The 16,946-nt window shown below is 38.0% G+C and overlaps 1 protein-coding gene across 1 annotated transcript in view; it reads left to right on the top strand.

The window, feature by feature from the left end:
• Positions 1–991: 991 nt before the first annotated feature.
• LOC139726448 (uncharacterized) overlaps positions 992–16,946 on the top strand; it is a 45,317-nt gene continuing 29,362 nt past the window's right edge. Inside the window, exons 1-3 of the mRNA XM_071637404.1 lie at positions 992–1,113; positions 13,430–13,488; positions 14,923–14,977. Coding sequence (XP_071493505.1) covers positions 1,084–1,113; positions 13,430–13,488; positions 14,923–14,977 — 144 coding nt within the window. The 5' untranslated portion in view covers positions 992–1,083. The remainder of the gene's footprint in view (positions 1,114–13,429; positions 13,489–14,922; positions 14,978–16,946) is intronic.

The raw sequence follows: 16,946 nt of genomic DNA on the forward strand, positions 1-16,946 counted from the left end.
AATGCATGACTAGGATGATTCCTTTCAAATAAAGCATTTCAGTCATCAAATTGAGTACATTTTCAAAGAGATGATAGGAGTATAGGACCTATCTCTTCGGAAATATAGACCCTACCTAATAATCGTCTCACCTCCCTGGTAAAACAAGGTGATACATTATACTCTCAGTGCTCTGTATAAACTGTTCGTTATCTATTACAGGACCTATAGATAATGTGAGATATTACTCGTCTCGATGACTTGACTTGTCAAACTTGTCATGTACATAATCACAAGCCTATAGTATATTTGCTTGTATAGATTCTTTAGGTTGGCTATTAACATCCATGCCGAATAACCAGCTGGATTTCTCAGCCGCTTATTTACTTTTTTTCTACTATTACTAGTATTTGTTCTGTCAGTATGTCAGGATTTTGATAGACTCTCCACATGGGCATGGAATCAAAAAAAAAAAAAAAAAAAAAAAGCTGGCGAAAAATCGCCGTATCACGTACACACACAAACTACCAAGAGGAGTTGGTCTACTTCTGAAAGGAAAACTCGCGAGCTCGTTTCAAAGCGTGTGATTCTTCGCGCGCTTGAGAGCAGTATCACAACATCGATCTCATGCCAACTAATTGATCTGCACATGCGTGGTTTACTCAAAACACCAGCTACAGCTGATTATGCGCACCAGAAGAGACAGGAAAATTGATTGGTTGTTAGATTACTCATCAAATCAGAGAGAAAGTTAGCATTTCTGTAACAAGACAGCTACGATACAATCGTTGTACGGAAAATGGAAAAAATACACAAATAATGTGGTAAACATATCCTCATGAAATACGTAAGCATGCAAAGTCTCCGGTCCCTTTCCTGGTAAGGGGGACACTGCGAGCCAATGAAAGTCGCGCTCTTAACGAGTGTAAGGAATTGTTAAAGTCCTGCCATTATTCCCATAACATAACACACCATAGGACATGCACAAATGCAGACAGGAGACGGTAACAATGTTATGCTCAACTCGTGCATTGTTATGGTTTGCAAGTGTGTGACGCCCGGCTGAAATTATATCACCTTGGAATCGCACTTACCTGTGGAAAAATGACGAGTAGTGTAAGAAGTAGAAGTGAGGTGAGTCTGATATGTCGAAATGAAACAAGTAAGCATAGGTTTTTGGCAGAAGCATTGAGACTTGATCCGACAACGAGCGCGAGCCTACCCGTCTGTTATGTTGTGTAGCACCTGTACTCTCCTCTGCTCTGCGATCGCGACTGGATCTATATGTGTGTGTATCGTTGGTTTTGGATCTGCAAATGTACAGTCATAGAGACAGAGTGCGGCTTATAATATGTAATGGAGCTGGAATAAGAGTTCCTTTTGCACCCCACCAAAGTATTAACCCCACATATTAGGCCCTAATTTAATTTATCCAATGGCTTGGCAATCAATCGATCCAGGGCAGGCAGGGCAGGCAGAGCAGGGCCGGGGGTTTGGCATTTTTGTAGGGGCCCGTATGGACACACACGTCCCGGTCACAGTTTTTGCCAAACACTAACACTTTAATAGTCAATTACTCAATTCCAGAGACAAGATCAACATGAAGATCTAGATCTAGATTAGTCTAGATACCAGAGTTCTAACGTTAGACCTTGGTCCAGTAGCTGTAGAACCCACCTGACCTAATTTAGATTGAATTGATATTTTTCCAGAATTATATCTGGTAATGTTACTGTTAGTGGTATTCTCACTAGATAACATGCATGGTTCAATTCAGCTTCTGTACAATGTCATGGCATCATGTCATTACATTGCAACTTTGGCCATGATAAAATCATTGCAATAAACATTGCCTGGTGCATGCAGAAATAATGAATATCAGTTCAAGATTACTCACTGACATTGTATGCGTACGTGCATGTGCTTGGCAGCTGCAGAGGGGTACGTGCATGTGCTTGGTGGAGGCGCACATTCTGCTGAAATTAGCCAGGACTCGAATGAGTTGAATTGCCAAGCGCGCGCATGCAACCAGGTGTTGCTATTAAAAAAGAGGACTTGTGATTATATAAACGCAATTCACTTCACATCAAACACAAGTATTGCCCGAAACTTTGCATTTGTTATTTTGTACAAAATCAAACACCCTTTCAGCAGCAGACTTGTGTTTAAACACAAAGTTGCGTATGATCTGGGGGAGTTGTGTGTGATTTTTAGACTTTCTCGCAACTGGGCCCAATGGAGCGTTAGATGCTTTCGATCAGAGTGGTTGAACAACTTCAGCAGATGATGTGCGTACGCTGCAAGGCATATGCGTGTTCGTATCGGGGGGGGGGGGGGTAGTGGATGAGTAGTGCAGCAGTTACTATGCGATTTATGTAGATGTCCAACAGTATTTATGGCAATAATTTGTATTGATAACCAAATTTGGTTTGCATTGGCATTGTTGAGAAGCTGAAACATGTCAGAATACACTTCTGTTTCCTGCATGTAAAGTATCGATAAGTGTCATTGTGGTCAGGTCAAAACAGTATGTGGCCCCTAACTAAACCCTGCCCTGGATTGCCAGTGGCTGGATACAGGTGTAGCTAAAAATGATATTTCCAACCATGTAATACTAATATTGCTTATTAAAGTGAGAAAGTTTGAAAAAAAAAAAATGGGGCCTATGCAGGATTCCAGAGTCCTGGACCTTGTGTTGAGGTTTTCATAGGGGGTACAAAAGAAACTCTTTCCTATAATTTTGTGCATTCTTTGACCTGTAGTGGTAGTCCAAAAAGTTATTGATTGAATCCAGTTTATATGTTCTTTTGAACATTCACTAGTTTCTGTGTACATTGTATGCATTGCGCTCTTTTCTACCCCGTCCGACAGCCGACTATACACCTCTCTTCCATAATATCAACTTGCTCATATGCATCCGCCAGAGGAGTTGATATGGCTGAGTGGTTTAAGACCACGGCAATAAGATCGCAGGCTTCTACGCATGTGGGAGGTGTGAGCCCCACCCCGACAGTAATGCCCTTTGCCATGTCACTTTATCCACATTGCCAAGTCTTTCGACAGACACCTAAAGCTGTTGGTCCCATGTTACAGGAGAACGATACCCTATACATAATGCATGTAAAAAAAATAAAACACTTCACTTCTCTTGCAAAGAGCAGGGTAACATTCCTGTGAAGTTGCCACAACAACCAGCTGATATCTGCCAGAATTTTCAGGATTGAAGGAGATAGCTTAAAACAAAGAAGAAGAAGATGCTACCAAGACTCAATAAGAACCCAGTTATAATATGGTGAAAAAGGCTGAGTGGAAAGGTGAAAAAGGCTGAGTGGAAAGACAAAAAAAAAGAGAAAAATCATAATAATACATGGGGAGGTGGCTCAATGCATAGTATGTTTGCCTTGAAATCAAATGGCCCGGGTCTGAACAGTGCCCAGTGAATCTTGCTGAGTGCTGTTTACCCTCCAGTAAGAGGCAGAACTGTCCCTTTGGGAGGACATAAATAGCAGGTCCCTTATGTTAGAGAGATCATGACCCACATATACCTATAATATCCCACTTCATTCGCAGCAAAATTGCAGGGTGCAAACCAAGTGAAGTGGTCCGCCCAAAATACACACAAGAAAAATGCGCTAGATCAGTCAAAAAGTATGAGTACATGTACTATAATGTTTATACACCAGATGGTGTGCTGTGCTCCAACCACACGAAGAAAAAGAAGAAGGAGAAGAACAATGTATTTGGCAGTCTATGTGTAATTGGGCATACGGTGAAACCCCGTTATAACGAGTTCGGTTATAACGAGGAACCGCTTATAACGAGGTGATCGCGTCGGTCCCGTTTTCCTTTGCGTGTAAACCTATGACAGAACGAATCGCTTATAACGAGTTCGGTTATAACGAGATTCCGGTTATAACGAGGACAATTTGGGTAAATCACGATATAGAAAAACATGAGCAATTTGATCGGATATAGCGAGGTTCCATTTCTTGACTAAATTGCCGTTTTCAAACACGCGACAAATGAAACATTGAAAGCCGAATTCACGCTATCCACGTCTTTTTCCCGTTTTGCAGAGAACCGTTCCTTCCATGTTTTCTTCGAAACCACGCGATTTTACGCAGGAATGTCTTCCGATGTTCCTACTAAATTACATGTATTAAACATAATCATTCAATTTTCTTTTTCGCGAGATACGCATGCTTGATATTAGGTCAGACAAGAGCGCAACGAGAGAAAAAAAAAAGCATTCAAAAACTTTTCATGTATAGCGACACTTGTGACCAAAAATGGACAATTGGAATGCGTGTGCGACTCATCATTATATCCTTTCCAATTTTAGTTCCGACTTCCAGTTCTTTTGCTAGTTAGCAAATATGAGTGTGGATGACTGAAGCCGAAATGATTAATGAAATCATCGCGATCCCGCCAGGTGACAGTAGAGTAAAAATAGTTGAATAACGCATGTTAACCTACTTAATCAGTTTTCAGAAAAAAAAACATGCATTTGTTAGTTTGGGTAGATCTGGATTTGTTCATTACCATTTAACAAATAATAATTTAAATATGAGTGTGTGTGTTTATAGCAGAAATAGTAGTGAAATCATCGCGATCCCGCCGGGTGATAGTAGCGTAAAATAGTTGAATAATAGATGTTGAACCTACTTTATAATCGGTGTTCAGAAAAAGAAACAAACGCATTTATTAGTTTGAATAGAACTGGATTTGTTCATTGTCATTTAACAAATGATAATTTGAATATGAGTGTGTATGATTAAAGCCGAAATAATGAAATCATCGCGATCTCGCCGGGTGACAGTAGCGTAAAAATAGTTGAATAATGCATGTTAACCTACTAATCGGTGTTCAGAAAAAGAAACAAACGCGTTTAACTGTTCAAGAACAGATGTACAAAACGCGAAGATATTTTCGGAAGAAAATAAAGAACGCACTTTTAATCCCTTCGGGCGCAACGATCATACATTGTGTAAAATTACAGCCAAAATGATTCATGAAATTATCGAATTCCCGCTGGGCACTAACAGCGTAAGATCCCTCGCAAGTTAACTGTAAACAACGCATGTGTGTTACTCTGAAATCATCGCGATCTCGCCAGGTGACAGTAGCGTAAAAAAGTTGAATAATGCATGTTAACCTAAATCAGAGAAAGAAACAAACGCATTTACTAGTTTGAATAGATCTGGGTTTGTTCATTATCACAATTTTAACACTGCATTTCACAATGAAGATTTTTCTTTCTTTCAGAATGGTCTACCAGGTACAGATTTGAGTAAAAAGGATCACAACCTTCCACATTCAATATTCTGTCGCATATTTTTCACGAACGGATATACGCGAAGAGATTTTCGGAAGAAAATAAAGAACGCATTTTTAATCCATTCGGGCACAACGATCATACATTGTACAAGATTACAGCCGAAATGATTCATGAAATCATCGCATTCTCGCTGAACACCAACAGCGTAAAAATACCTCGCAAGTTACGGTAAACAACGTCTGTATGTTACTCTGTTTGCGCTGGTGTGTAGAAAAATTTAACAAAACAAGAATTACGATAAAGAATTAACTCATATCAGCCCCTACTTTTTCGTCTAATTCACAAACAACTTCCCTTTATTCTCTCAATAACATTCACCCATATTATTGTGTAATAACAACGCAAAGGGTGTTCTTATAAGTTCCATTGATGGGTGTATAGTGCCTATGTTTTTCTTTGTTTTTGATGCGTACGGATATAACGAGGTACCGGTTATAACGAGGTAATATCGCCGGTCCCACGGACCTCGTTATAACGGGGTTTCACTATACTATGTCAATAGACCCCAGAATCCATTTGTGCATTGTGGCTGTTTGGATTCAACCTTACCTGGGATATTTTCCTGAAGTTCATGAAGATATTTCTAGCCATGAGAAGAAAAAAAATACACCGATCACATCCTAAGACATGTTAGTGGTCTTAAGAGAGGGATGCCTATACATGTATGTACCACAAAATTAAGGAATCTGTAAAAATCTTCTTCTCTAGAAAAAGAAGTGATAGAGCTAAGTTAATACTATGAGTTCGTACATTGATGACTGTAGTTTCAAGTTTGTTCATGGCAGAATCAGGGGTGCCCCCTTGGGACCCAGGGGAGGGGGGTGGGGAGGGGTCCTAATGGGGCCTAAATTGTACATTTTTATCTTCTTCTTGAGAACCCCATGACCCATTTTCACCAAACTTGGCAGGTAGCATCCCTAGGGGGTTAGGATCTCAATTTATTAAAATGGGCACCATGCCTCACCCAGGGGGCCCCCAGGGGGCCCACCCCCCCCCCAAAAAAAAAAAATAAATTAAAAAAAATGAAGGAATCTTTTGAAATCTTCTCTAGAATCAGAAGTTATAGAGCTAAGATAATACTATCAGTGAGTACATTAATGACTGTAGTTTTCAAGTTTGTTCATAGCAGATCCAGGGGTGCCCCTCTTGGGGGTGGGGGGGGGGGGGGGGGGGGTATGGTTGGGAAGGTCCAAATGGGGGTCTGAATTGTACATTTTCATCTTCTTCCTGAAAACCTCACGATGGATTTTTGTCAAACTTGGCAGGTAGCATCCCTAGGGGGTCAGGATCTCAATTTATCAAGATGGGCACTATGCCCCACCCAGAGGGCCCCAGGGGGCCCCATTCCCCCCAAATTAAGGAATCTTAAACAATTTGGGCCTTTATTGTACATTTTCATCTTCTACTTGAGAATGCCTGGTCAAATTTTGGTAGAGCTGTGATTAATTTAGATTAGTGACTGCGTGAAAGGTGAACTTGCGATACTCAGGTGAGCGCTAGACCTGCGGGTCTCTCTTTTTTTCCTTTTTTTTTTCCTAAATTGGGGTGTACCCCATAAATAGCATGGCTATTAATGTACAGTACTTGTTTGATTTTTTTTTTTTTTTTTTTTTTTGGGGGGGGGGGGGGTTAAATATGGAAATGTGAACAAGCACCGATACATATACATAATAAGTATGATCACCCTGTATCTTGCAGTTACTTTCAAAATCGTGATCTGAGCTCTTGGCACTAATTAGAAAGATTACATCACTGACATTGGCATTACACATTGAATGCTGAGCTACACGTAGCTTGTCAGATATCATACAGTATGGCCACTGGTCCTAATATGTGTTGAGATGGCTTACAAGTATACAAACAAACAAACCATTGTGTCCATGTGATATCAGTCACATTATGTCAAGATTATCATACTGCAAGATTTATACATTGATTTACATGCTTGTACGTCAATATAGGACAATTTGTCAATCAAATTGCAATAAGATTTGTACACAAAAGTAAAATAATTATGCATTAGTCAATAATCAAGGTAGTGCAATCTCACTTTGTCTAAGAGTGATCACTACTTAGTTTAAATACAAGATAGCATTAATTTGATAAGATCACAGTTTCTTGATTTTAATTCCATTTCACATTGTACAACTGTTCAAAGAACATGCATGTACATGTATAGAGAATACCCTCTCGTTTGGTAAGACGCAATGTAGTTCACTTCTAATGGCTATATCAATGCTGCACACTAGCACTGGTCTGACGGTCCCTGACCCTGAGTCACTGTCGGACCAGTAACATATTTAGGAATGGACCAGTAAAGCATGGAAAACTGGGCACCTACTGGTCCGACAGGCAGGTCAGACCAGTAGAAAAAGTGGGTTAGTGTGCAGCCCTGGCTAAATACAGCCCTAGGTCAGTGTGTATTCAAATTCACATGTGTACATGTATGATATGCTGGTACTAATGACCAGAAAGAAGATGATCATTAAATAGGGAGAATGGGCTAATAACCTTCCGAGGTCGGCGTACAGAACTGTGGTTGATATCCTTTGAGAGAAATTGTAAACCGATTGTATTGGATATTTCCTGAAGTACATTGTGTACTCGTATTTTGTACAATGTCTACAATAGGCTGCGCATATATGCCAGCCATTATAGTTTTCTATCCAAATTGTTCTTTGGCTTCAATTTAGTATTTTATACACACTGTAATCATACACATGTAGACCTGAATTCATGAAGATGGTACAATTGAAATCATGGTTTAAACCATGGACAATTTTCATAGTGCGCAATCTATTTCGTTATGAAATCAGTCATTTCGTCGACGAAATCTCTTATTTCGTAACGAAATAGGCCATGCGACAGTTGGCACTCCATACAAATTGTCCATGGTTTAAACCATGGTTTCAATTGTACCTCCCTCATGAATTCGGGCCATAATATTGGCTGTCAGGAAAGACCCAGACAAGATTCTAAGGTTTCCTAAATAAACTGTGTGTGAAAGGAGAATGTGAGGTGGCATGAGTGATGTATACAACTGTCCCCATCCCACCCAAACCCAAACCTATGGTGCATATTAAAATACAAATCATGTATGTGCATGGAGGAGAGCTGGCAAATACAAGGATATGGAGTACATATTTTGCTTGTGGTGCATTAGATGTCTTCATGTTATTATAAAAGAGGGCTTCCTGTCTGGTTTTAAAGTAATCAATTTTTTTTTTTCAGTTTCCTCAAAATTAAGCCCATTTTGTATGTATCCTTTATAGTGCTGCTTCAATGTGTTCTGTAATGCCCTTGCACATGAAGACTGCATTGCTTTGTGTCTTTGAACCCGAGATACAGATGAACTGTGGTATGTTTGAAGAGTTTGAATGCAAAAACAGATTAAATACCATTTTTAATTTTTAAGATCATCATCAAATAAAGAAAAATACATTCTTTTCAGTGATACCACACTCATAAAATAACAAGAAATGTTGTTAAAGATAATGAAATTATCACACATTTTAATGATTTTTCTTTGCTTTTCAGCAGCTTTAATTTGAAATCTCAAATTAATAGTTCCGTGGATGTCTGCTCTTGCATTTGAACTCCTTGTTTTGTATGTACATGTACATGTACAGCTGTATGTGTGTGGTTTCTGTGTTTGCAAAGATAAGAGTGATTTCTAATCATTTCATCAAAGATATACATGTTCACATTTGTACAAATGTGTAATGGTTTCTTTGTTTTCAAGCCAAGGATGTCAGTTATTATTTCTAAGACAAGACAAACCATACTTACTGTAGATCAGTCCATCAGCATATATGCCATGATAAATTACAGTATGTATGCATCATTTGCTTCAGTTGTCTACATTGTATTCTTGCATAAATTTCTCTGATATTCTTTGTGTCGTAGTTTGTGTTTTTTCACCTGGTTGATATCTTTGTAAAGTGAAGTCAACCAGATGAATTACATATTGGGGATATGCAAAGCGTGGCTGTGTTTTATAATTTTTCTGTTTGAGTCTGTTTCCCTGTACACTTGTAGTTGACACTCCATGCAGCACTTTGACCATATGTCAGATTTTGGTGTCATTTGTTTACTATGTACACCCAAGTGTGCTGCAACCTCTTTCATTCTAGGGCTCAAAGGTCATGAATAGTAGGTGGTATCTTTACCGAGAAGAACATAACAAAGAGAGGTTGGCACATGTTGGCAATCCTTTGTGTCTCGATCTGCAGCAACCTCGCCTTTTGCCTACGTCACCGGAGAGTCAGGCTAAACACTTCTCCGATTTCGTCATGATCAGCTTAATTCTTTTTTTTTGTTATCTTCACAGGTTACAACAGATGACACACAAGAGTACAATTGGAACAGTAACATTTAACACATATGTACAGGGTACACTTGTATGAACTGCACTGTTAGTGTGAGTAGATATACAATTGTATGAATAAAAGGTAGCTTCAAAAGCTAAAATATGATTATGTTTAAAAATTGAGTTATGAATAAGGTGCTCTATTGTTCTTTGCCCTTTTTTACATGAAAGTTACATATTGGAATTAGTAGGGGCATTGTCATGTAGGATGTCAAATAGGTCTTTCTTTTGTCTATGGGTGACTGACAGGTGCCACAGAAAATAAAGTGCCCCAGATTAAGCCATGCAGCTCTAAGGGACATAAACATAATATTTCACTGACTCAAAGGATATGCATGAAACTGCAAATGTGATGTTGCACCAGAAAAAGAAAAGTTTCTTTGTACTGTATAGGAGTTGCAGTGGTTAGTTGGCCAGTCTAATTCAAGAATAAACATTAAGCTTGCTCTAAGCATAGATAGCCTCAAGTAGTATTAGTCAAAAGGAAAGAAAGTACATTGTAAAGTCAAGAGTCAAAGATCAAACTCACAGTAGAAGTTATGACTGCCAATGCAATTAGATGTACACTTGTATGTGGCACAAAGCAGTCCAGGGTTCTGTTTTTTTTTTTTTTTTTTTTTTTGAAAATGGATCTAAAAAGTGGTCAGCCAAAATTGAGAAATCAGTCATCATGCACCCCCTACAATACAATGTACATCAGCCTTTTTTTTTTTTTAATGAAAATTTGTTAACATTATACCTATACAACTGTATTTCTACAGTGTACTTTGAAGTTCTGATGATGGGCATAATACAAAGACATAATCTTCATGCTGTTCCATTTATTTCTTTATCATATTAATTTGTTCCCAAAAAGTAGAAACAGTGCATTGGAGTGGGAGGAATATGCTTTAAAAGGTGGAACTGTGTTCTTGTATTCCTACATGTATCTGACTTTTTGTGAGGGAATGTTAATTAAAATCCTTGTGTTCTAGGGGGAAAAGTAGGCACTTGGCCAGTTTGTAAAACTCACACACATGTACAGATTTAAGTTTCTCCTTTCTTTGTGTTCAGCCTTCTTATATTATATTCAGTGTGTCCCAACTCCCTCATGTTTATTCAGCAGCTGTGAGTCAGATACCATAAATAACACAATGTTGAACCCCTACTGTGAAAGGATTGTAATATATTCCCCGAAGATGGCAAATTGTGGCCAGAGGAGGAAGTTTGTTTCCACTGAACAAATACACTGCAGGTGCTTTTGCCAAATACCACAAAAAAAAAACTCAATAGGAAAGACGACTTGTGTTTGTTTATTGTGTTTGTGGACAGTTGTTTATGAGTTCATATCATGTCAGTCTTTTTAAACAAAGAAATTAACCTACGAGGAAAAGGGAGATTAGTCATGGAAGTGAGAAAGGGCCTTCACAGAATTGCAGGGCCTACGTTTGTGTGACATTGATTGTTATTGGGTGACACAAAATTTAGAGGTACACACACGCTATGCCTGAGTAAACTGTTGCTTTATACATGCATGTGTGTGTCATTCATATTGATTATGACTTTTATTTTTGATAAGCAGATACAGCATAAGCCTATAGGCCTATACTTTGGAAATATATTTTGTACATTGTATACAGTCCTGCAAGTGTGTATTACAGAGTATAATTTATGTACATATTCATACAGTGTGCATTATGTATGTCAGCCCCACCCCTTTCTTTTCTTTCCTTCTTTTTAATACACACACACACACACACACACACACACACATTATTGTTATATTTGCCTGTATAGTAAGAGATTCAGTAGAGAAAGTCCAAAAAATTTGGCATACATTGTAATTAGGTGATGGCTGACAAGGTCAAAGGTCAAAATGTCAGTGAACTTTCCCTGATGAATAAAGCACTGGATACTCACAGTATTGTGGTGTACTCCCAATAATTTTCCGCCGATTTGAGCTGACCACCAAACTCACATCACAGGTACATCGTTAATTTACGTCCTAGCAATGCCTCTCAAGTTTGAATATGGGATGAAATCTGACTAGTTCAAAGGTCAAAAGGTCAATGAACTTCACCGGAGAAGAACTGTAGAGATAGTATTGTGGTGTACTCTCAATAATTTTCCACAGCATTGAGCTGTGACAACCAAATTCATCCCACAGGTACAATGTACCACCTAAAGATGCCATTCAAGATTGAATATTTGTGAATTCCTTCAAGGTCAAAGGTCAAAATGACATTGAACTTTTCCTGATAAACACCATATAATATGTTTTCAATAACTTTCCACAGCTTTGAGCAATGACCACAAAACTCACACACAGGTACATTATTTAAAGATGCCTTTCAAGTTCGAATATTGGCAGAGTCTGATAAGGTCAAAGGTCAAATGGACAGTGAACTAACATTGAAAAACACTCTAATCACACATTGCGATATGCTGGCAGGCGAGACATCAAGTGGCATTTGCCTTGAATACAATACAGTATGTATCTGAAGTTAAATAATCTTCATTTATCAGAGAATTTTCTTGTGCACTCTGTATTCTGTTATCTCCTGATTTCTCTGTGACATGAGGCTTATCTAAATTAACTCCAATAATCAAGCCAGGATAATGTGCAGGAACTAATGCCTAAAAATAAACAAAGTATATAACCATGTAACCATTGTACGGAAAGTTTAGATCTCTCAACTGGGAATGATTGCTATAAGGTTTTGTGTATCATGGTTGGGTGGGGAAGAGTAATGGCTGTTAATGCCAGCAGTGTCAAGTCTGTTTTAAACCTGTTCTTGTGTATTTATAATCGGTCATTTCCACACCATGCCCTAGTTGGTTTTAATGAATAGAATTGAATTATACATAACACTAGAGGTTTCATAATTATAAGACTCTATAAAGAGTATGATAAGATAAGATAAAGGTCATTTCATGCTGCTCTTATTTTCATGAAACCATAACATTATTAGTCGTAACAAAATATCCAAATTTAGGTACCGGTAGCTAATGTTATTACCTCACAAGTCTCCATTGACCTGAACATAAATTTCCATGATACTTCCCCTTTTTTGATGGTTAAAGAGAGGGGAAAATTGGCTTTAAAAAATTGGTATCCTTCAATTGTATGATTTTGTAAGAATAATTCAGCACTGATGACATCAAGGGACAAAAGGGAATTTTTATAGTTGTAGATCATTGCAACTATCAAAGTGAGTGGTACAATGTTGGATCTACCATCCAATGCTTGCGCGCCAGAAATGCATTCATATGCTTGAAGCAAAATTATTTGTACATGTATATTCTCTGAATACACAGAGTACATACATGTAGTGTTGACTTTGGCTGAGAAGGATACAATATTAGTTGCCAAAAATGACAGCATTGAAAGATCCAAGCTCAAGGTGACATGTTGGATGATAGATGTGGCTTTTAAAAAAAAGTCATTTTCTGGCCCCAGCTTTCATATGGAAAGTCCAATCATAATATTTGTAGGTAAAATAGATAGAAATAAATTTGATGATATTCCCTTTGTTGCAGAGAGAGTTAGAGGGTTAATCTTCATGGTCAGTATGGATGATCAATTAATGTAGTCAAAGTGCTTATAAAGGGCACAATGTAGTAATTGTGTAAGAAAGTAGAGGCTCTCTGTCAAAAGTGTTTCAAGGACAAATTGCAATGATGGCATGAAGTGTAGTTTGAAATTAACCCAGTTGACAGTTACTATGATCATGACAATTTTTTTTTTTCAATGTTGATTCCAGATTCGGACGGAGGAGGAGGCCCTTATTAACCAGAAATTGCCAAAGGAAGATATACTAAGGTACATGTACATTTGTTCTGTAACAATTACACAATATTTCTAGCCATTTGTAGCTAGGAATTCCCAGTGGTAATGTTCGGTAAGTTTTGTAGAACGGGTAGACATAAACAGTTAATTGCATTATGCTGACAGGTCAAAGGTTGAGGTAAAAAAAAAATAGTGTACTTAAGCAGAGACTCCAACCCTAAGCACCTTCTGATCTGGAGATTCTCCCGCCTGAAACCCCTAGCAAACGGGAGACTCCAACTTGATGTGCGCAAAGCGCACATCACAAGCACGAAGTTCCTTGCGGTCTAGGGTTCTAGATGCTCTCTAGTGCTATCTAATGCTTATTTTTCAGCATAAAATGAAATTAAGTAAGAAATCATTTCAAGCGGGAGAAATTAACTCTCAAGCGGGAGAACGGGAGATTCTGCAAAAAGGGGCTTTCAGCGTGAGATCTCCCATCGAAAGCGGGAAAGTTGGAGTCTCTGCTTAAGTGAAATATATCAGTATGACATTCATAGTTTGATAAGCACAGGTATAATATAATGTGATATGTGGACAATTACTTTATTGAAATGAATTTTTTTTGAATTTATTTATTTCCTCTTCATGGGGTGGAACACCCTGATCAGCAGAGCTGGTTTCCATAGGGGTCCACAAATAGATAGAGTTACTGATCACATTTTGATATTAAAGGTGAGTAGATATTGGCTAAAAGTATAATTTTCTTACCAGAATTCAAAGAGTCTTCAATGGATTTGCTCAGAGTTATAGAGACAAATTGACAATTTCATGACAAGGTCACAGCAATGCTGTGAATATTTTCAGAAAAACCTTATATGGTCAAAAGTGAAATGTTTAAGCCCTAATGACAGCTGGAACTGTAAGTAGACTTTGGATATTGTACATGTAGGGGGCTACAGGTACTCAGTGTGGCAGAACAGACTGAAAGTAAACCATCCCAGTAAAGGTGCAGGAGAGAATGAATGTGAAGGTCAAAGTTCAATTTTGTGCCCCTTATAATCGTATTGCTTGCAATTTGTTGCCTTTTCTGAGAACGTGATTTGTTTAAATCAACAATTTCAGTCAGAAATAATTGCAGTGTTATGTGAAAAGAATATCAAAAATGAATGGTTGTATATGCAGCTGAAAGAATATCTGCCTCTCCCATGAAAAAGAACCCCTCAAATATCATAGATAACAAATGTATTGTACCTTTGTGCTTATGAAAGAACAAATGTCTAAATTCTAAATATACCCATGGGAGTTGATATACATTTTTTTTTCCTAGTTAGTCTTACACCTATTCAAAGAACAAACTTATGTCAAATAAAATAAATATGATGTGTGCTTTGCCAGCCATTTACTTGTACCATATGTTTTACCATGTTCCTTCAATATTCTTGTGTATACATTTGCTGATTTTTTGCTGCTTACTATTCTTTGCAGAGTTTTTTCCTATCTGGATGTGGTTAGTCTGTGCAGATGTGCGCAAGTTTCAAAGGTTAGTATAAAAAAAAATGTAGCAAAAGTAGGTTTTTTAGAGTTGTTGGTTTTCACCATCGAAGTGCAACAGTGATCTCTTGTGAAGCGTGCTGGAGTGGCTACTGAAGCTGTCCACATATATGATGGAAAAGAAGAAGGTAATTGGTTGAATGAAAATGTTAAGCACGTTGAAACTACTTGTATTGTGTAAAACAGGCACATGAGAGATGGGTCATGAGCTAGTACAGTGAATGTGACCATTCAGGTAGAAAAAATATGAGAATTTGGTATACAGATGTCTTACAGCTTATATATTTCTTAACATGTCCCATGTAAAGAAGTATCGGGAATATTACAGGAAATGCTACTGCAAATCTCTAGTTCCTTTCATGATTTTATGAAAGAAATATTTTATGTGCTCGTGATCAGACAAGAAATTCACTTCAAAGTCCTAATTTTTGTAATTGAATCAAAGAATATTGTAGGGGAAAAACATGAATATTCAGTGTGTTTAAGTCCGCCATGCCCATTGTCAGTATTCATGCTTATATAAGGCGTTTTCACATCAGCCCGATAAAAATCCAAGCTCAAGATATTTTTCGCAATCGCAAATAAGCGCGCTATTTCATTTCCTATTCACATCAGCCTTAGAGAATAAGCCCGACAATTTTTCGAGCTAATTCGACAGCTGAGCATGCGCAAACAGTGTCGGGTATACCAGTAGAGTGCGCGCTTTGCCGGGTCACACATGCTGGGCATGATGGGATGCATCGTGCTAATTTCTTGAGGCGATTTCACATTATCAAATAGCGCGCTAGTTTGCAAATTATCCCGCTATTTCGGAAATTTCCCGAGTTGGACTTCAGAAATTTTCTTGATCAGAGCAATAAAATTAGCACGCTAATTTGTATTCACATTATCAAATAGCGCACTATTCCGTGATCGGGTTAATTTCCCAAGTCAGAAAATAGCACGCTATTTCGAAACATCGGGCTGATGTGAAAGTGCCTACTGCGCCAACTAGAGCTGCAAGTATTCATTTTTGTCATGATGTAACAATGGTGCTGATCCACATAATAAAAAAAGCAAAAAAAAAAAAAAATGTTGTGCTCCTTATAGTTCAAAACATACCTTCCCCAGTTTTTCTGTCAATATATTTGTGTTACCAATACTATACTTGGGCTTTAATGCTTGTTAGTAATGTCCTGAATCACTGGAGGAAACCTGAAGGAAAGTCTTGTCTTTCAACTGGCAGACAGTTCTACAGCCGTACCTGAGATTTGACTCATGGTTCAATAATAGATTTTCCTTCGTCTACACTTATTGTGACATTTAAAGGCTTTATAAGCCATGAACACATCATTTCTGCTGTGTAGTTTTCATTTTATGGTGAACATTTTGTTTTGAGGATTTCTTTCTTTTTTTTTCTTTTTTTTTGTACCTCAGCCACGAAGTGTCATTGGAGGCATTATGTTTTCAGGTTCACGTTTTCCGTTCTTCCTTCTGTCCGTCTGCCCATCCTTCTGTATGGTAATCAATTTTGCGGACAGCATAACTTAAAAATTGTTTGAGGCATCCTAATGAAACTTGGTGTGTGAGCAGATGAAGTTCTCTATCAATTTTGGGTGCAGATTCTTACGGTCAAAGTTCAAGGTCAAATTCTTGTAATTTCACTCTTTCCCCCATATCTATGCAGTGCCTGAATGTTTTTTTTTCTGGAAACTTTAGTGTGTACATGTATTAACAGATGAAGATTCTCGAAAAAGTTTGGGCCATGGGGTCAAAGGTCAAGTGAAAAATGCTAAAATTTCACTTTTTTTCTCCATATCTCAAATGGCTCAAGGTATCTTCATGAAACTTGGTGCACATACAATGCATGTATGGCCTGTCAATGATTCTCGTTGGAATTTAAAGGTCAAGGGTCAAAGGTTAGATTAAAATGCTGAAATTCTATTATTTAATGCTGTAAAATTACATTTTTCCTCCAT

This window comes from Diadema antillarum, unplaced genomic scaffold, assembly GCF_040938485.1.
Source record: "Diadema antillarum isolate AM-2024a unplaced genomic scaffold, OU_Dant_1.0 seq00000083_RagTag, whole genome shotgun sequence".
In the NCBI taxonomy this organism is placed as follows: Eukaryota; Metazoa; Echinodermata; class Echinoidea; order Diadematoida; family Diadematidae; genus Diadema; species Diadema antillarum.